The sequence below is a fragment of the Falco cherrug genome, chromosome 13 (assembly GCF_023634085.1).
Source record: "Falco cherrug isolate bFalChe1 chromosome 13, bFalChe1.pri, whole genome shotgun sequence".
Classification (NCBI taxonomy): Eukaryota; Metazoa; Chordata; class Aves; order Falconiformes; family Falconidae; genus Falco; species Falco cherrug.
Window position 1 is genome coordinate 34,336,864 of NC_073709.1, and position 21,021 is coordinate 34,357,884.

Genomic DNA, 21,021 nt, shown 5'->3' on the forward strand with positions numbered 1-21,021 from the left:
TCATAGCCAAGAGCGAAGAGAAATCCCCTGATCAACCCCCACTCTCAAAGACTATTTAGGAAGCATAGTTAATATCAATACTATAATATTATTGAACTCAGATCAGAATCACTGCATGCGTATATTGATCTTCTCCCATTTTATGCCTCTTTTTTTTTTTTTTTTTTTCACATTTCTTACCAGGTTTCTAAATCTGTGGCTTTATTTTGCCTTTCAAGCAAAATTTCTTGTACATCAGATTTACCAAAAAGGTGCTTCAAGAGCTCAATTAAATGCCAAAATGCCAACTATTTTTAATGTTTCTATTATTCCACTCACATGCCTAAAATTCAAAAAAACATCTCATCTTCAGAAAAGGCCCAGCAATCACTAAATATTGCTGGTGAAAGAATCTTCTGATTTACTTCATACTTTCAAATCACTTGCTTATTACTTAATCAGACCACAATGGAACCGAACAGTTCACAACAAACTGAACTGTAGGAGCTTCCCCTGTTTAATAGGGTTTCACAAACAGCTGCAATATTCTCTTAAGATATACATATATACACCCATACATGGTTTTTATATATACACACACACACGTATCTGTTGTATGAGGAAGACAGTTTTTAAATTTTTTAATTAATTCTGTAATTGATTCATTTATACCTTTCCAGCAGAAGGGATATAAAAATACATTTGGATTAATGTATTTTTACTCACTACATTGCTAAGGAATTATAAAGATCAGATTACCAATTACAACCACAGACAACCACTTTAAAAAAAAAAAAAAAGAGATACTTCACTGTCACATCCAACGATACAGAACAACTATTCATCAGCAATTATTTGTCTAATCTCTTTCTGATAACAACACACTAAACACTGCAGGATGTTTTACATATCTCTTCTTGCTGAAGCAGAAACACAACCTTAGTTTCCAAGCTACGAGCAAATCGACAGACTGTATGACAGCAAGAAAAAAAAATGCAACGGGCAGGGAAGAGGAAAGAGAATGACAAATTTAAATTGGTTCTTCCCCACCACGTCTTGTATGATGGGTCAGAGATGACAGCACACATGTCAAACAGTATCAGGAAAGGATGCTTAACAGCGTCAGAAACAGCCAGTGCCTCTGACTGTGTGTGTTAAGGTCTCAATGTGAGCTAGAAAAGCTATCCAGTAACAGTTTAAAAAGTGCTAGTTTTCAAGTAAATGGGGTTCTTTGAAATATGGCATAGATTAAATTCTTTGTGCATCCAAAGCGCAATGGCTGGATTGCTTTATCAGTGTCTGTGTCACTCTAAGAGCTCATCCATTTCTGTGACAAACAAGAATCTGCCACAACAGGACTTGCAATGAGCTGGAACTCTGGGTGGCTCAGGAAATGTGTGTGAACAACACATCGCAGCAGGGAGGCAAGTAAACCTAACATTACTCTTATTCTTATACACAGACTGTCTGGTGCCCACTCAGATAGCCCATGCAAGGACTCTGTCCTTTTCCTAGGGTCCAGGCACCAACCCAGTGAGAAGATTCTTGGTGTAACCTTACCTTAGGATAAATGACAGTGCTCTAAGCACATCCTGCATGAGAAGCCTCATCTTTGCCGATGGTTTAAGGAGGAAAGGAAGGCAATTAGCAGGCCAGACTAAAGCAGAATGAGACATTCACATTAAACAAAGATCTCATGCCAGAGAAAGTTTAAAAACCAGCATCCTTCCCAGTCTTCAGCCCATGTTGTGGCCCCTAGGAAGGCACAGTCAGATGGGAAAAGTAGGCAGCCTCGAACTGTAAGGACAAAATCCTTAAACAAGCCAACATTCCCCAGGAAAGAGACAGAACCTTGCAGAATCCTGCATGCCCCGGTGATTCCTCTCGGGTTATTTTACACCTACATACAGGACAGCACAGGTAAAAGCTCTCTCAGTGCTCTCAATTCCAGTCAGAATCTGGCCCATGCCATCCTTCAGTGAATCACCAACCCCTTGCTCCCACTGCCTGCTTGAACAAAAAAGACTGATCACCAGTTTTGCCCAAGACATTGTCACAGGCAACAAGCCACAGAGCTGCCCTCCACCTTGCCAGTAACGCCCTCAACTGTGGGCTACAACAAACGCTGCTACACAAAGGATCTGGCCACCCGCACCCGAGACAGCCATGTGAGAGCACGGAGAATCTGTGCAGCAAACACTGCTTGGTGGCACGGAGGGAACATCTCCTCTCCTATTCCACAAAGAGCTGGAGTGGCAAAAGCAGAGGGTCAGTATGGCCACAAGTACCACAGCTAAACCTCAGGCTTAACAAGTCTATACCATAAACACGGCACCTGAAAACAGCGGGCCATAACCCTCCTGAGGGCTGGTGAACAGCTCAAAGGGGACATCAGAGCCCTTGTCCCTCTGCCACCCAGCAGACTATTCTGCAGGCTGATCAGGCAGCAGCTCAATTCCTCCAAGCCGGGATGTCAGTGCTCACATCTGCAAACAGCTCTCACTTGAAAGACAGAGCTGCTGCTGCTAATTATGCATGGTTTGGGCTGAGAAACCTTTGTGCTAAAGCTGTGAGGGTACAGAAAGACAGACCAGGACCAGGTGTAGTTCTTTCAGGGGCTAAAACATCACAAAAAGGATACAGAACAGAATTTGGAGGTAAAACGAGAACAACTCCAAACCAAGATACTTTAACTATTTAAGGCAACAAGAGCTGCTTCTTTAGGCTTTCCCAAGCTCCTTTCCCAGTAGGCTCCAGTACACCTTTAGTATGGTTATTTTGAGATACACAGAACTCCCAGGAGACGCATAACTCCCACCAATTACAGCCACCAGTTGCACCACAGTTATCACAGAACTGACAATCAGGCATTAAAAAAGCAGGTATACACGGGTGGCTGAAAAACCCAAATGACTGATATTTAATCCAGAAGAGTGATGGTCAGACGGCAACTCAAGGACAGACCCTACCAGCAAAGTCACTCTATCTTGCTGGTCAACTGGTCACGTAATTTGGTAGCACCACTGCACATGGGACAAACCGCAGCTAGGAATACTGAAAAGAATAGAATAGTGCAGTTCCAGTTGGAAGGGACCTACAACAATCATCTAATCCAACTGCCTGACCACTTCAGGGCTCACCAAGAGTTACAGCGCGTTATCAAGGGTATTGTCCAAATGCCTCTTAAATACTGACAGGCTTGGGGCGCTGACCACCCCTCCTGGAAGCCTGACCCCCCTGCTCAGTACAGAAATGTTTCCTTATGCCAAGCCTGCATCTCTCCTGACGCAGCTTTGAACCATCGCCATGTGCCCTCTCGCTGGATCCCAGCAGAAGAGCTCAGCACCTCCCTCTCCACCTCCCCTCCTCAGGAAGCTGTAGAGGGTAACGAGGGTGCTCCTCAGCCGCCTCCTCTGCAACAAAGCCAGACTTCTTAACCGCTCCTCAGAGGACATTCCTTCCAGCCCTTTCACTGGCTTTGTTCTCTGGACACATTCAAGTACCTTAACATCCTCCTTAAGTTGCGGGCAAGAATTGCACTCAGTACTTGAGGTGAGGCTGCACCACACTAACTAAAGCGGGAAGTCACCTCTTCCGACCAGCTGGTTACACCGTATGTGATGCACCCCAGGATGCAGTTTGCCTTCTCGGCTGCCAGGGCACACTGCTGGCTCGTATCGATCCTGCTGTCAACCAGCACCCGCAGATCCCTTTCCACAGGGCTGCTCTCCAGCTACTCCTCTCCCAGTCTATACTTGTGTCCAGCACGGCTCTGTCCCAGGTGCAGAATCTGGCATTTGGTCTAGTTAAATTTCATGCCACTGATGATTGTCCAACACTCCAATCTATCTACACCCCCCTGCAAGGCCACTTGTCCTTCAAGGAGTCAACAGCACCTCCCAGTTTGATATCACCAGCAAACTTAATAACAGTACACTTAACTCCTGCATCCAGATCACTGATAAAAATACTGAACAGAACTGGCCCCAGAATTAAGCCCTGAGGAACACTGCTGTGACCAGCCTCCAGCCAGATGTAGCCCCATTCACCACAACCCTTTGAGCACTGCCATTCAGCCAGTTCTTCACCCAGTGCACCATGCACCTGCTCATCTCACAGCTGGAGGACTTGTCAAGAAGGATGCTGTGAGGGACAGTATCAAAAGCCTTACTAAAATCCACAAAAACTAAATCCACCACCTTCCTTTCATCCACTAGGCACATGACCTTATTGTAGAAGGGCATCAAATTAGAAAGGACTTTCCCTTTGTGAACCCACCCTGACTGCCTGATGACTGCGTTGTCCTTTAAATGCTTTTCAATAGCACCCAGTATAATCTCCTCTGTACTTTTTCCAGGTACCGAGGTTACATTAACAGGTTTGCAGTCTCTTGGTTCTTCCCTCATGCCCTTCTTACAAACTGCAATCATTTTAACAAGGTTAAGTGGTTATATAAATAGGGTAGCTTGGCCTTGCTGAAGCACAGCTGGTAGTAACAATCCCTCTCCCTTCTCCTTCAGCCTGGAAAAGTTGGTCACTTGTGTTCAGAGGATGAGAAAACCTCATCGCTACATTTGATTTTCAGCATAGCTCATGCTGTGCCTCAGCAGAACTAGCTCTCCTCTCCACTCCAGACTTAAATTCAGGACTTAAATTTGTATTCTCATTTCTGACAAAGGCAGCTCTCCAGTTCCATCCAGCCACCCACACACAAAACCTCCTAAATGTCAAGAAACTTCACCAGAAAAAAGGGGGTGTCCAGACACATTAAAAACATAGTTAATGAGTCATAACTAAACAGCAGCTTTAATGATGAGCAAGAATAAACTGTAAAAAGCTGGTCTGCATTACACACACATGACCTTTACCAGGACAGCAAGCAGCTACCAACAGGTCAGGGAACTGAAGAAAACACCACAGTTATTTAACATTCCCAAGGCCGCACAGGAAGCACAAGGTCGTCATACCTAAGGAAAGCTATTCTGCTTCCTAACGGGAATGCTACAAATCCACCGAGAAAGCACAGCCTATACATCAACCCTTTCCGGACAGCCCTTCTCGGTCACTTACCTGTTTAGGGTCAACAGTGGCAGCTGGGGACTCCAATTCTATTGTTACAGGACCGTCATTCTGGATGTGTACCTGCATGTAGGCACCAAACTTGCCATCTGAAAAGGGAAGAGACAAGAAGTGCTGAGGGCTCTTGGAAAGATAACACATACCAAAATCTTTACCAAATGTGCTACTAAAAAAGAAAAAAAAAAAACAAACAGATAAAACGACAGCCAACGAACAAACTGCAGAAAGCTACTAAGAAAAAAACAATGTACGTGCACGCAGCTACGTGGTCTGACATTCAGAGACGATAAACACTTGGCCAAGTACAGAAACATCCACAAAACAAACCAAGGCTACAGATAACCAAGGTGCTCACAGTTCTGGGTAAGCGGGATAGTTCTCACAGGCAGGAGACTAAACTTTAAAGGATGTAACAGCTAAGGCTAGGGATCCAGTCCAGCTAACCAGTTGCCATTTTGAAGAAATCTTATATATAGCAAAAGATAAAAAGACCCGAAGCCTGCTCAGAATCATTTGACATTGGATACTCTAGAGCTGGGGACACTGGTGTACAGCTCAGTCCCAATCTGCCACGGCAATTTCTACATCCCTGTTTGCAACCTAGACCATTCTTTGACAGTCTGGCAAAAAGGGCAGAAAAAAAAGACTGTCTACTCCCTCGATCCTGCCTACTTCACAGGAATACACTCCTGAAATCAGAAATGTCTATGTCATTTGTCATCAGTGGCATTTATTAGCACACCAGCTGAGGCACAGACCACATTTTTGGTAAGCATTTGAGAAGCTTCCACCACAACAGACCCATGACACTTTTATCCTGTCTAGTCTACAGCAGCCACCCCTTTGCATGCTGTCTTCTCCTCACATCTCACTTTACTTTCTGCAGACTTCCTTGCTCCATTTTTTCTAGTCCAGCTTTCTACCCTTCAAACTCACCCCACCGCTGGCTGCACCTACGTGACTGCTCACTACCACCTTCTCTCTTCTCCTTGTCCTGCACACCTGAGCAGCCTTTCTAGACCTTCCTGTAGGGACAGCAACAAGACCAGACACTACTACATCAATACAAATGCACGGAACAGAAAAAGGTGTACTGCAGCAAGCAGCCAGCAGTTATCCAGAGACTGGAAGAGTCTCGTTGGGAAGGCAACGCAACCAGAACCACTTCCAACCAGCAAGAACATGCTGAAAGAAGTAGGCTCAAGCTTCAGTGGAGCAACCACCCACTGGGAATATTTACATGAGACTCTGTATAGCTACACAGCAGCTTTCCATGGCAACGTATGATGTCCCCGAGTGACCAGAGGTCACACCACACTGTCCTGATTTTTCACAAAGGTGTTACTGGGACAAAGAGCTCTCCAAGAGTTTTCAGTCTTTCCCCATCTCATCCTGTAAGTCAGACAGAAGCCTGATATTGCTTAAAAGAAAAAGTAAGAAAAAGCATATTCAGGCCTGTCCAACACGTCTGGGCCATATCACAACAGATTTAGTGCCCAACTGCGTTCTCAAAGGCTGTATGCCACAAGCCACCCCAGGAGCTAGAGATACAAGCTCCAGCAAAGCCAAAAGCTACAGCACTGCACAACACTCTGCTGCCAGTGGCCCAGCAGCCAAGGAAAAGCTTCCTGGACCCATCACTGAAGAGTTAGAGCAACACAAATGCCAATGGGAGGGGGCAAGAACACGATTCAGGGAAGTAATTCTATGAAAAGGAATGGGATTTACTGAATAAAAAGCTGCACAGTTTCACCAGCTGCACTCCTCAGACATTTTCTGCCCCACACGTGAGGTGGCAGAAGAGAAAACGTGCCAGTGTCCCCGTGTCCCAGCTCACTGCCTCTACACAGGCTCCTTTGATCAAATCGACCTTCAGTGTTTCATGTGGGCTGGGAAACGTTATGGGTGTTGAATCTAGAAGCATGACAAAGACATGGCTGCCACCACTGCACACCCCCAGGTGCAAACAGTAGCGAGGTTCAGCATGTACTCCCAGTAGGCAGACACAGGCACACACGTGTGTCACACACACATACAGCCGGCTGCACAGGTATCAACACAGACACACAAGCACTCAAATGAGCACAAACAGCACCGACAGCCTCACCTTGAGCCCCTCGCTGGCTGATCAGGTTGAAGGTCCTTTAGTGGGAAATATGTATGTATATACAATGCAGACCCCTCCAGCAGCCGGGCTTAGAAACTCAGTCTGCCCACAGATCTTGGCCTCCCTAGGTGCTGGCACGTGGGGTACAAGTCCCTGAGGCCCCCAGCCCTGCTCCAGCTGCTGGCACAGATCCCCCACCCAGCTCTCTGGCAGTTTGCTGCCTCCCCCTTCATCTTACCCTTAAGACACACACGTGTACGCACACAGGTCTCATCCACAGACACCCCCAAATCTCTCCAGCAACTGGCCAGGACTCCTCTAGTCCCTCCAGGAGCCAATTCCTCCTGTGGTCTCCCCGTCAAAGATGCCCACCCAGGCTCAGCTGTGGCCACGCAGCCCCTCGCCAGCCCATCCTGCTTGTGTTTGCTCACCCACCCTCACTGGCAGACGCACACCTCCGACCCACGGCCCCGCTGCAGCGCTGCGCTCAGCCCCCCACTCACACGCATGCACACAAAACAGTGGGTCCCTCAAAACAGTCTGTAATGGACTTTAATAAGAAAACGAGGCAGACTGTGCTGATCAGGTGAAGGGCACGGCCACAAGTGTACTGACCAGCCACTGCTTCTACGGGGCTGGGCCTTTTTATACCCATATCCCTTAATTTTCCCACTCTTGTTCCTCCTGGAATTACCTAGATCTACCCCCTTCCCTGCCTTTGCTTCCTCACTTAAACGTCTTGTAAGTCTTAAGCCACCCTAAAATGCTCTCCTCCTGCACGTGTCCTGTACCTCTAGACAGTGACCCCCCCCAGCCTGAAAGGTGCCCCAGAGAGCCATTCCTGCTGACACCCCAGGGTGGGCATCACGCCGGGACCACGGGACTGAGGATCCCCCAGGAGACCCCTGGGAGGGGCCTGGACAGGGTTTGCAACCCTCTGAGTCCAGAATTTGGGTTCCCCTGCCTGCCCCTGTGCTCCTTTGTGTGTGTGCCAACTGGTTTTGCATCACATAACCTAAGAAGAACTGCTACAACAGGAGTAAAAGTGTCATTCCATTTGACAGCTCTGCTGTAGGGTCAGTACCCTCTGGAGGGAGAGGACAACTGAGGCTGTGGTGACATCAAAGTATGGCACATCAGAAGTTACTGGCACATCAACAGTTACTGTTTTAACAAGGTGCAGCTGACTCGATTGAGTAAATCAGGTAAGCAGAGATACCATGAAGCTGTCCATATTTCAGGAAAGGATCAGTGTGTTCTGAATGCTAGCTAACGGTGCAAAAGAAAAAAAAAAAGAGAGGTACTACATAATTACAGAAAATAAAAGAAAATTTAGGAGACAAAAGTATTACAAAACAAGTAAAAAAAATAAAAAAAAGAGCTGTTCTCATTTTATAAATTTGCAAAAGCCTGGAACATGTAAAGAGTCCCACTGAGAAGAGATGTCAGAGCAATCAAAAAAACAGCGATTATAAATTTCCCGCACGGTTTTCAAACCCTTTGCCACCCATGATAAATGAGAACCTGCAGAGAAAACCCAGGTAGTTCTTCCCTAAACCTGTAGCTTACAGTTTCACTGGTGAATCATGCAGACACACATTTTCAGAGATGCCTATAAATGACCCTCAGCTGAGAAATAAGAGCTTGAAGAATGCTTGCTTGTGGTTAGCTGTACTTAACTCACAGAAAAGGACTGCCTTTTGCATTTCTCATACGTGTATGGAACTAGGGGGAAAAAAAAAAGTAAACGTCACAGGCTCCTTTTTTCAAAGGCTGATAAAGCGGTCAAATAAAGCCCCCACCCTCCACCAGAACACTCAAAGCACTCCCATGTCACCAGCACTTTCTATCTTGTTTTGGCATCAGAACTACTGTCCAGGAACAGCTTTCCGTAACAGCTCCCTCCCATTCTCCTCATACTTACGCTTCCACTCTTTGACCCCAGGTCACTCCAGGTCAAGGTGAATCACAGTTTAGAAAGTTTAAGATTCAGAGCTAATGGAAACAGCATTTAAAAGAGAAACATCTGTTAGTGCTGCCCTTCTCTATAGCCTCTCTCTTCCAGATCTTCCTCTCAAAGATGGGAAGGTCTCAGCACCTTGCAACCACCACAGCACGAAAGGCAGTGTGGCTTCCAGGCTCAGCAACCTCATTAGCCTCTCTAAAGATTTTAAAAGTCAGCTGAGGGACAATTTCTTCACACATTCCAGAATCCCTTTATTGGTCTTAATCCACAACATCTTGTGGACTGCCACACACGCTTATCTTCAAGCTTTCAAAAATACTGCAAAGGTTATGCTGTTGTCAAAAGCATCTGCCACCCTCCCTTACCACAAATTGACGTGCCCTGGAGTTTCAGGGACCATGGTCCCTGCACAGTATGTGCTTTCCTCATGGGATGCTTCTGGATTTTTGTGCTGGCAGCAACCTTATACAACAAAACCAAAGGATTCCAGTGGCCCGTTGGTCCCCACAGCTCTTTTCAAGCAGTGGCCTCATAACACAGCTTTTTTCTCTGCAGCTTCAAGGGCTGGTCTTGCCTGAAGGAAGAAAGGAAACCTAAAACCTCCTTTCACAATCTCTTCTTAAATCACTGCCTAACCCCTCCTTAGGAAGAGATACTTCTTCAGCAGAATCTCCCCCAGTGTTGGCTGCATGCCTCAAAAACATGCTCCTGCCTTCTTCCCCTTGTCCCAGTGTCTACCAGTGTCAGTATACGGCTATTAATACAACCTTTCAAAGGTGGCATTTTTCATTTGTGTTACAGTTTCCTGAAGTAGTAAGTTGAGAGGCAAGCCTGACTCCCCTAAAGCAGACTGATGTCTGTGGAGCCACTGCATTCCGCATTCACCTAAGAGCACGCCAGTGGAACGCATCACCTCTGCGGCGCTCAGGCAGCCGGGCTGCGGAGGAGCTGATTGTTCCACCCTTGAATGCGACTTCTGAACCTCTGATACAGACAAATCCCGCTTCTGCACAGCACTGCAAAGGAACTGGGGCCATCACCTCTTCCATCTCTCTGTCTCAAGATTCTGTCCGCATTGACCCATTTCTCAGTCAGAAGAAAAGGAGGAGCAAGAAACCACCCTCCTTGGACACTGCTTGTTACCTCAGCGGCTTGGGGTAAATTTACCACATGATCCTGTACTGCCCATGGGAGACACCAGCAACTTATCCTTAAATATTATTTCTTTCCCTGTGTTTTATACCACAATGCTTTTCAATGTAATAAGTACCTTTCCACACTTTAAGACTGATCAGGTAACCTCGTTGGAACATTCTCTGCAATAAACTAGAATCCTACAAGTATAATTAAAGTGACAAGTTTATTCTGCTGGACCACTCATCTCTTTGAATTCTTTTTCCCTTAGAATCTGGCATGCATGCCTTCCTCAAAGGCAAAGATCTTTATCTGAGGTGAGGCAAGAGAAGCCACACCTGAGATGTAAAGACTTGAAAATGACATATGATTTACTTTCAGAATATGTTTTGGACATATCTCAAGCCTCATGACCTAAAAACTTCACACTGGTTTTATTCAGAAGTTACTTCTAAGCTTGTCTACTTGAAAAGTTATTCCTAATTAACCCCATGGCGGGTACTCTTGTGCTAGATAAGTGACATTATTGCAAAGTGACAACACTCACAAAGGGAATTAATCAAGAGAGAAGAATCTTGCTTTCAACTTGCACCAAACCTTAATGAGAATTAAATTCCTCCTTGTGGAACAGTCCTCTCTTATTTACTCAGATATTGCTATCAGGGGAGTGAAGTACTTCACACTCTTTGCCACGCTAATCCTTACTGCCTCAGAAGACTAAATCCACATTCAAGACAGAGAGCAAAGGCCGTGATGCACAAGGAGAACCCTTGGTAGCCCTAGTTCTTGGGTCCCAGCTTGCATAACAGAGCACTCAGACCCGCATTCCAGCTCTGCTCCTCCGATGGGAGAGGAGTGTTCAAGACTTAATTTCACGACAAGAAAGCACTGAAGCAAGACAAGCAAGGACTTCTGATGCTGCCTTGGCTTTCCTAGACTTGGGTGCCCACTTGCAGTCTTAAGACACTAGTGTTAAGCTAGAAGCCACGGCTCTGAGCCTTCTCCAAAATTTTGTTTGTCAAACGTCCCTCTGCTCTGGGTGTGAAAGAATGGTTTGCACTTCTCTTTGGGGAACACTGACCATCCTGAGCTCCTAGGGCAAGTTCCAGCCAGACCAGATACCAGACCGAGGAGCTGCCTGCCCAGCACCTACAACAGTGAGTGGCACATGCAGTAGCTCAGTAGTTCCAACAGACAAATTACTGAAAAAATACATATACTAGAAATCACAAGGCTTTTAGCCAATATGGCAAGACATTTACTGATTTGTCTTTGACAGCTATACCAATTCCACTTGAAATCATTAAGTTACTCAAATGCATTAAGCAATTTGTAAGACCAAAGGAAAGGGCACCTGCAGCAAACCAGAGTATCAAACTGACTTCCCAATAACTACAACTGTATGTGTGCATACCTGTAGAGGAAATACATGACTAAGGATTTTGAATACAGAAGGCAGAGCCTCATGCTGACACACAAAACTTATTTTTATAATCCAGCAGCTCCATCCCAGGGCCCTCCCATCCCCCTTTGTAACAGGTGAGCAAGCAGGACAGTCCCCAGCAAGTCAGGCTCCGATTTCCTCAGGACTTTTTCTGGGCAGAAACCTGTATGTTTGCATACCACGCTAAATCACAGCCCAGATATTACAATTTCACAAAGTTATACTTACGCTCCAGCTCACATACAGCCTGCCAGTCTACAAAGGCTCTGCACTCTAATACACCTCAGCTCAGGGAAACCGTAAACTCTGCTGAGGCAACCACAGGACTTAAATCTACTATGGATGAAACCACCAAGCTTCAGAAACTTCGTACACAAATAAAGATAAACTTCACACAAAAATAAAGATAAAAAAGCAAGCAAACAAAAAAATGTTGCAGCACAAGCAAGCTACCAGGCTGCAACAAGGGCTTACCATCGGTCAGATCCTACTGTCCATGCTGTTTCTCCTTCCTCCAGAGGCCAAACCACACTGCTCCTCCTCTGTACAGCCACCTCTCCCACAATCCTTTCAGCTGTTTAACCACTACAGCTGCACATCGTCCATGTCAATCAACCCACTGCCTTCGAGGCAAGGCCAGAGCTGCACATTATCAATGCTAATCAACCCCCTGCCTTCATTCCTCTACAAAAAAACACTGACAAAGCAATGGCACGACATAAACTTCAATCATAAGAGTCTAACAGACTAAAAAAAAGCAAAATTACAAGTCAACAGGTGGTTTCAGGGCTGCCAGTAGTTTCAAATGCATGTGTTACCTGACACAATAGCACAGGCAGTCACTTGTGGGCTTCTAAGTTTTCAGCATGAAAAAAAAAATGGAGAAGTGAAAGGCTTTTTTGCAAGAAGCACTGGCAAACACATGCCAAAATATGGGCACTTAACAACAGTGACTATTCATTTCAAGTGTGTAACTGCTATTCACTTAAAAGAGAAGTTCAAGAAGCTGCTGTCAAAATATAAACTGATTGAAAGTATTTCAGAACCAGAGCATTTTCCAAAGTCCAAGGATAAAGATGCAGGTATACAGAGATACATCATTTTTTCCACACCTCATTTAAGTGAAAGAAGAAAGTCCATACTTGCTTTTAGTTTACCAGGACATAAGGGTCCAACTCAATCATATCTTACCAGCGCAAATCTTTCTCCCGGTGACTTCCCGGAAAGTTCTCTTACCAGTTTCAGAGGCACTGGAATGGGTCCTAACTTAGTGATAACTCAACGAAGACAAAGATTCGAAAAGCACATACTCTGAATTCATTAGAACAGAAGTTTTCTATGTTATGGACTGAAAGGGATGCAGGGAAGGAGTATCAGAAATGCATTCCTTATCATCAACAAATGCTGATTGCAAGAAAATACCAAGCTACTAGAAAGCTGACACAAGATGGGTATTTTATGTGTGCATTTCACTGTGCCTCTTTGGAAAGCACCTGGGATAATTACCTTCATCTACAGTCAAGATGGAGATTAGCCTCTAAATCTTTCCCCGGCTATCAGCTTTCTGTCTTTCTCTCCTCTTTTTTTTCCTCATAAGGAAAGTAAGGCTGACCGTTGTCTACTAGTAGTCCCCATTTAAAAAAAAAAAGTATTTTCTAGACACTTGTCTTCTGGGGAAGTGTATCAGAAATTCAAGTCTGAATATGAAAATGGCCAGAAAGCAAACAGAAGGTATTAAGGGTGGGTAGAGCACAAACGCACAGGGAAGCCAGGCATCTTCTAACTAAGAGAAAACTGTTGCATCCATAGCAGAGTTGAGAAAAGATAGTCTAAATCAAATGCTGTTCTCGGGTAGCACATTACACCTCCCATTGTCATCACTACTACTTAACAGAATGTGAAACTAAAATGACAGCTGGAACTACACTGTCCATCCCGCACTGGCGATGCCTTCAGGCCTGACTAATCACATATGTCCCAGAAAAAATACTCCTCCTGGGTTAATCTAACTACACAGCACAAAACGTCCAGCCTTTGCGGGAGCCTGACCCCAGAGCCCACTCTCATGGCTGCAGGCTCTCTGGGTTACACTGTCAGTCATTGCTCACGTTGTACGGCCAGTAACAACACAAGAACAACTATGTGTCATACTATTCCAGAGGATTGCCTAGAGGAAAACTGGAGTGATCATCCTAACAGGCTGCTCCCCTCACCTACTGCCACGTAAACACAGCCCCTTTGCAACACAGACAGAAAATCGCAGAATAAAGAAAATAACAATCAGGGAAAAGCACATACAAACAGCGTCAACTGATCACATCAAGGACCTTACCAGCCTTTTGCCCTTACCTTTAATAAGCTCTGGTTTGTAGGCTTTTCTTAGCTGCTCTAGGAAGTTGTTATAAAAACACTCTGCCTGCTCTGTGGGCATTGCCATGTGGTAGTCAGGCTTGTTTCCTTTCAGGATGCACTGGAGAGTAAATTGGCTCACACACAACACTTCATACTGTTTATCCATCACGCTTTTGGACCAGTGCTTCCCACTTTCATCTTCAAATACTCGCAAGTTCAAGATCTTTCGAACCCTAGGAGGAGAAAAAGATAATTCCTAAATTGTCCCGTGCAGGATGACAGGTACAAGTTAAAGCCTACCACCCAGGATGAGACAAAAGGGAAGACAGATGCATATTCATTATGCTTCCACCGAAGATGATATCCCTTTGTCCCTTCCTTCCTAAACCATGGGAATCTCATCACATTAGGCAGAGCCATAACCAAGAATGCCCTTAGACACATACATAACATTGTCGGAACAATAATTAACATTATTTTATAGAGCATGAGATCAGGACAGAATAACTGCAAGTTACAGGGTGATATAAAGATGGCACAGGAAGTAAGTGAGCTTACTCTTTACTATCTGCTTTTATCTGTCACAACATCATTTAACATGTGAATAGCTTTTGGAATTTTAATCCTCCCACCACACTGGGAAATCACACTCAATATGAGACGAGATCATCCTAAACTATGGTTGTTTCCAAACACGACTCACATGAACTCCTCCAGCTTTGTCACCTCCTAGCACTCTTCCCAAACCAGGCTCTACAAGGCAGACAAGGACAGCACTTTCTTATCAGGGTATGAGGAGGAAAGCAGGGAACAGTGCGAAACTGCAGGTGGCAGCAAACTGACCACTGGGGCTTGTATGGATTTGTACTAGGGCACATTTTTGGAGGCAGGGGACAGAACTGACTCGCTTGAATACTCAGAGAACAAGGGGACTTTCACAAATGGATCTGAAAAGCAGCTGGCAGACTTGCAATACAATCTATCGTTGGACTTGGATTGATAACAAGACTGCATGCATGCCACTCCCATCTTTGGTTTCTTTCAGCTTCTCCACATCTGCAGCATCTATAAACAAGGGAGCGTTATCAAGTGCAAAGCATTTCAACGGCAGTCATCAGCCAGACATTTTACGCTGCACCAGAGGTGAGGCAGTTAGCATAAAATAAAGCTGAGACCTCCTTATGGTCTAGCTTCAGGGCTTTGCCGTCACTAAGGCACAGTCACAAAAACAATCCTTGCCAATTTGTGTGTGTTAACAACAAATGGAATTAACTCCTGAACGAAGTGGATGATTAAAAGCCTTGGAAGGCCCCAGTGCACGAGCTTAAATCATTGTCACTGCTGCGTTTTCATGATAAAGATGATTGTTGTTTCATTTACAGGATTATAAAGTTTCCTTTAATAGGACATGAAGAGCCTGGTTAAGCTGATTTCTTTCATTCCTTTTTTTCAGGTGCTGGCTTCCTGCCTTTCCTGTCAGTCATCCAAACAACCTGGTGTTGAGAGCACCGTCACTACAGATCACCCACTTGCAATATTCAGACGCATCTTTCACATTCACCCAGGCAGGAACCAGAAACAAGAATAGAACAAATGTTACACACCGAGGCAGCAGAAAGTAAGGCAAGCCAGCAGAGCATGTCACAACAGAAACACTTTCAGCTTTGCTGCAATTCTCTACACCTTTCACATGTTTATGTCAGATCTTCAGTGACCTTTAGTTCACATCCCCCCTCTCTGCTTTCTCTTCCACATTTGCTAAGGGTTGTTTTCACGCTCGCTCACATTCTTCTCTCTTCAATGCTTGAGCCTTTCCTCTTCTTGACATCAGTTAGCTCTATTACCTGTTTTTTCTTTGCCTTCTTAAGAACTGAGGACAGCCATAGAACAATGTACCATCTGAAGAAGACAGAAGCCGCCCCTGGGAGAACTCTCTCTTGCATGTTTTTGCCAGCTGAATCACAATGTTTTGCGGGCACGGAGCAGATGGCCAGCGCCAGTCTCTTCCAGGCTGCCAAAACTGACTCACTTTTACAGAAAAGTAACCAATGAGACTATCCAGCCTTTTGAAAGAGCAAAACTTCTCATATGCAAATAAGAGCTTGAGGTTTCTGATACATCCCACCCCTGAAGGATGGACTCCATCTGGGTAAATCCATATAGTAAAAAGAACAGACATTTTAAAAAGGGAGATCAGAAAAACCCAACATGTTGATTCTCATAAAAGGAAAACTCTAACTTAACAAGGTTTCAAGGTAAAATCTGAAGAGGAACTAACAGGCAAGCCTGAGTTTCCCAACAGGAGCACCACATTTGTTTAGTTACTGGACAGGTATCAGTGTCAGAAACACACAAATACAAGGTAAAAGGAAATGTGCGACTTACATGTGCTCCAGCTCTCTTTGCGTATCTTCCAAAGAAATGCCCAGCAGCACACAGAGGCCTCGTCCTATTGAACTTATTTGTTCACCACCCACTGGGAAAGGGGGGGGAAAAGAAAAGTGAGGCTAAATGCACTGTCTCGCTTTATGACACAGGTAAGTACTGATTTCAGCTGGCAACCGTACAAACCACCGAAGAAAACAACATTCTAAACCCTTCTTCTCTGCCTTAAGTTTATTAGAGAGCAAAGATCTTGCAGAAGCCCTCTTTCAAAAGCCTTCCCAATGTTGTGACATATTTGTGAGGGACTAAATCAAGATGCTTACTCCAGCATTTAAAGGCACTGTATGAAGATTTTTTACTACACTTGGATCAGCAGTGCTAACAAAAGAGGTGGCAGAACTCTCTGCAATCCTTGCAAAAATGATCCACCTGGTTGATATCAATAACTGCACTCAATTTCTCCACGCCACCACTCCCTACATACTTTGCATTAGTTGTGAAAATGTGATCTCCACTCAATACAGTGCTCATGGATTTTTTTGAAACAAGACTTGTAACAACCTGCAAATTCTACCCTACTAGTTGGGAACACAACCTCTAATGAATTCACAATAAAACACAAGCCATCACAGATCCAATGTGTTTCTTTAATAAATGTTTTAAATTATCTTAATTTAAATTATCTTAATATGGTTGGGCCTGAGATGGCTGTAGTAAGATTTAAATGAGGTCTTAAAACTGAGATAAGCACCAGCAACCTAGCTGTTAAAACTATATCCAGGCTCCTACAACTGAGAAAAAAAAGCCCCAAAGCAGCTGTAAAATGCAAGGGGAGTTGCTGAATGCTTGTGTCTGTGCACCAGTGGCCAGATCTGGACCATTCCCAACGGGCAGAAGCAAACTGGGGGGAAAACTCCTCCCAAAAGCTCCTCCTTACCATCCGATCTGGGTATGAGCCCTCCAGAAATCTATCCTCCTGCTCAGCACAGTACGCTCTCCCTCACGGAGGGACATCTCAAACTCTTTGACAGGCAGAAACAACAGTTTAAATTCTATCCAGAAAGGGGGCAACATCAGCCACAACGCTGACGGGGTCTGACCACCACTGTACCCACAGCTGTGCACAGGAGTTGTGCTCCTTATTCATTCACAGGCATGCTCTTCCACATGCTGCCCGACCGCCCCCGCGAAGCAGAAGCTACTAACGCAGAGGCTGTCCTGCCACCCAGCACCCTGCCCGGCCACCCAGCACCCTGCCCGGCCCTGCAGCAGGCACACCTACTGCCTCACGGGCAAACTCCTTGCGGCCTTCAGCACCTCGAACTCAGAAGGTCCAACCGACGGAACAGCAGGGACACACCATCGGGACACACCATTCCTACCAGCACCTAAGCAAGCACCAGGGCTGTCACCGGCTTTGCTGATCCACACAAGCAACGCAAAAAGGGGAGTCAGGCTGCACTGCCAACGCACATGCAATGCAAGGAGGCAGCTGCGGCCGTAGTGCTGATGCATGCAAGCCACAGGAGAAGGCAACTGGGACGGCACTGCCACCACACACAAGCAACACATGGAGCCACCTCTGATTATCGTGCTGACACAGGCAAGCCACGGGAGAAGGTGATCACAACTCAATACGCACAAGCAATGCAAAGAGGCAACTGTGACCACAGTGCCAGTACGTGCCAGCCATGCAAGGCGGCAGCTGGGATGGCTCCGTTGACACACGCGAGCAATGTACAACAGTAATCAGGACAGCTCTGTCAACACAAGCAAGTAATACAAGGGGATTACGTGATTATAGTGCACACGCATGCAGGCCGTGCAAGAAGGCAACTCTCCTTTTGTAGAGACCACACATGCAAACCATGGGCAAAGGCGGCTGGGACGGCACTGCCACCACACATAAGCAACACGAGATGACTGCAACTGTAGTGCCAACACATGCAAGCAATGCAAGGAGGCGACTGCAACTGCACTGTCAACACACAAGAGCAACTCAAGGAAGCAACTGTGATTATAGTGCCAACAGACACAAACCATATCCATATCCCTGGCAACTGGGATGGCACCGCTGACACAGAGAAGAAATGCAAGAAGGCAGCTCTCATTATAGTGCCCAACGCATGCAAGACATAGGAGAAGGTGATTGCAACTGCATTGCCAACACATGCAAGCAATGCAGCAGTGATCAGGGCACATGCAACCAATGCAAGCAGTGATCAGGGCACATGCATCCAACGCAGCAGTGATCAGGGCACATGCAACCAACGCAGCAGTGATCAGGGCACATGCAACCAACGCAGCAGTGATGAGAGCGCATGCAACGCAGCAGTGATCAGGGCACATGCAACCAACGCAGCAGTGATCAGAGCACATGCAACACGGCAGTGATCAGGGCACATGCAACCAACGCAGCAGTGATCAGAGCACATGCAACACGGCAGTGATCAGGGCGCATGCAACCAACGCAGCAGTGATCAGAGCACATGCAACACGGCAGTGATCAGGGCGCATGCAACCAACGCAGCAGTGATCAGAGCACATGCAACACGGCAGTGATCAGGGCATATGCAACCAACGCAGCAGTGATCAGAGCGCATGCAACACGGCAGTGATCAGGGCGCATGCAACCAATGCAGCAGTGATCAGAGCACATGCAACCAATGCAGCAGTGATCACAGCAGATGCAACGCAGCAGTAATCAGGGCACACGCAACCAGCGCGGCAGCGGCAGGACCAGCCCCGCCAGCTGCCCGGAGCGCACAGCCGCCACCCGCGCGGCCCGCCACCCGCGCAGCCCGCCACCCGCGCAGCGCACAGCCGCCACCCGCGCAGGCCCTGCGCAAGGCCGCCGCAGAGCGGGGGGCGGGCAGGGGCAGCGGTGCCCCCACAGGCCGGCAGCGAGAGGCGCGGAGCCGGCCCAGCCAAAGCCCCGCAGGGGTCGGGGGGGGTGCGGGGTGACACGGGGACCGCCCGCGCGTGCCAGCCGCGAGGGAAGCGCGGGGGCGGCGCTGCCCACACACACACACACACGGGCAACGCGCTGCGGGGCCGGCGCCGAGGGGCCGCCGGAGGCCGCGGCCGGGCGAGGCGAGGCGAGGCGGGGAGGGGAGGCCCGGCGGCGGTGGCCCTGCCGGCGGCGGCACACTGACCTGTGACACTGGCCTGGGCCACCCGCTGGACGATGGCCTTCATGGTGGCGCGGCCGCGCAGCGCAGGCCCGCCGCGGGTGCCGGGGGAAGGCGGTGGCGCTAGGCAACGGCGGCAGCTTCCCGCCGGGCGCCGCCGCTCGCAGCGCCCCCTGGCGGCCCGGAGGTGCCGCAGCCTCCCCGCCCGAGCCGCGACAGCGCCCGCGGGGGCGTATAGCGCAGTATGGGCGCGTGCCTGTGCCCGCCTGGGCCACCCCTACGGAAGCCTCTATAGAAAGCGGAGGTGTGCGTGGAGGCAGGTGAGGTGTCCGCAAATGTTTTGCGTGCGGAGGGGCTGCCTCCCGCTGAGGGGAGTTGGCGCCTGTAGGCTCTTAGGGGTGCGGTGCCCCAGAATGCACATAAGGGCAGCAGCGTCCTCTATAGGAATGGCTATAGGGCCGGGGGGGGGGGGGGTGTGCCTGCTGCGATGGAGAGACGGGACACAGCTTGATGCAAGCAAACGTCAATTTATTGTACAGAAGCACGAGTTTATATATACTTTCAGAAGCTGCGCGTTTTAAACAGATTGGATCTTGAAGCTAAGCCTTGCATACCAGGCAATCCCCGACTGGTGGTTAACTACCAGCAATTAACAGCAAGGTGTTACCTCTCCTTGGCCCGTCCCCCCCACTCCCCTATGCTCTCTCAGCATGACTCATCATGTTGATTGTTGTGTCTGTTCACGCTCCTTGTCCTCCCAGGGTTAGTGACCTACAAGCTCCAGCACATTCCGCTCAGCTAACTGGTTGCCACGCATGGTCCTAATTTCCAGCCCGCTCCTGCAGGTGCCCAATGACATTAAAGTCTGGGAGAAGCCTTCTGGAAAGGGAGGCTGTAAGAATCAGAGGAGCCTATATAGAAAGGTGAGTCTATAGGTGCACAGGCTGGAGCTCACAGCGTACAAGCTCCCATCAAAGCGGGTGTGTGGGCAGAGGGGCTGGCGCAGCTGTGTGCCCAGCAAGGTGGTGGCTGCACAGAAACAGGGGCCAGAGCAGAGCAGGGCATGTCCTAGAAAAGGTTATAGGGAAGCCCCTACAGAAAGGAAGGTCTGCTTGTACACAATCCCCGGTCAGCTTCCCCATGCCTATAGGGACTGGGGGAAGTCCCCACTAGAAATTAGGGGCTGGGGGCTGCCTTCTAGAAGTGGAAGTGGTGGCTGCAGGGAGCCCCTACAGCAATGAGGGTCAGCAGTGAGAGAAGCTGGGGGAAACACCTATAGAAAACAGTGGCCAGCAGCTTGCTGTGAAAGGAGGACCATAAGAACTAGGGAAAACCCTACAGAATGGAAGTTAGTTACAGCCACAGCAGCTGGGGAGCAGTACCCTACAAGTGGAGGTAGCATGTTTAAGGACTGGGGAAACCCCTATAGAAACGAGGGCCTGGA

At 47.5% G+C, this 21,021-nt stretch overlaps 1 protein-coding gene across 1 annotated transcript in view; it reads right to left on the reverse strand.

Annotated features, from left to right (window-relative positions):
- DTD1 (D-aminoacyl-tRNA deacylase 1) overlaps positions 1-19,758 on the reverse strand; it is a 29,119-nt gene extending 9,361 nt beyond the window's left edge. The window contains exons 1-4 of the mRNA XM_055725865.1: positions 19,602-19,758; positions 16,447-16,537; positions 14,059-14,294; positions 5,050-5,147 (exon numbers count right to left, since the gene is read on the reverse strand). Coding sequence (XP_055581840.1) covers positions 5,050-5,147; positions 14,059-14,294; positions 16,447-16,537; positions 19,602-19,644 — 468 coding nt within the window. The 5' untranslated portion in view covers positions 19,645-19,758. The remainder of the gene's footprint in view (positions 1-5,049; positions 5,148-14,058; positions 14,295-16,446; positions 16,538-19,601) is intronic.
- Positions 19,759-21,021: the final 1,263 nt, after the last annotated feature.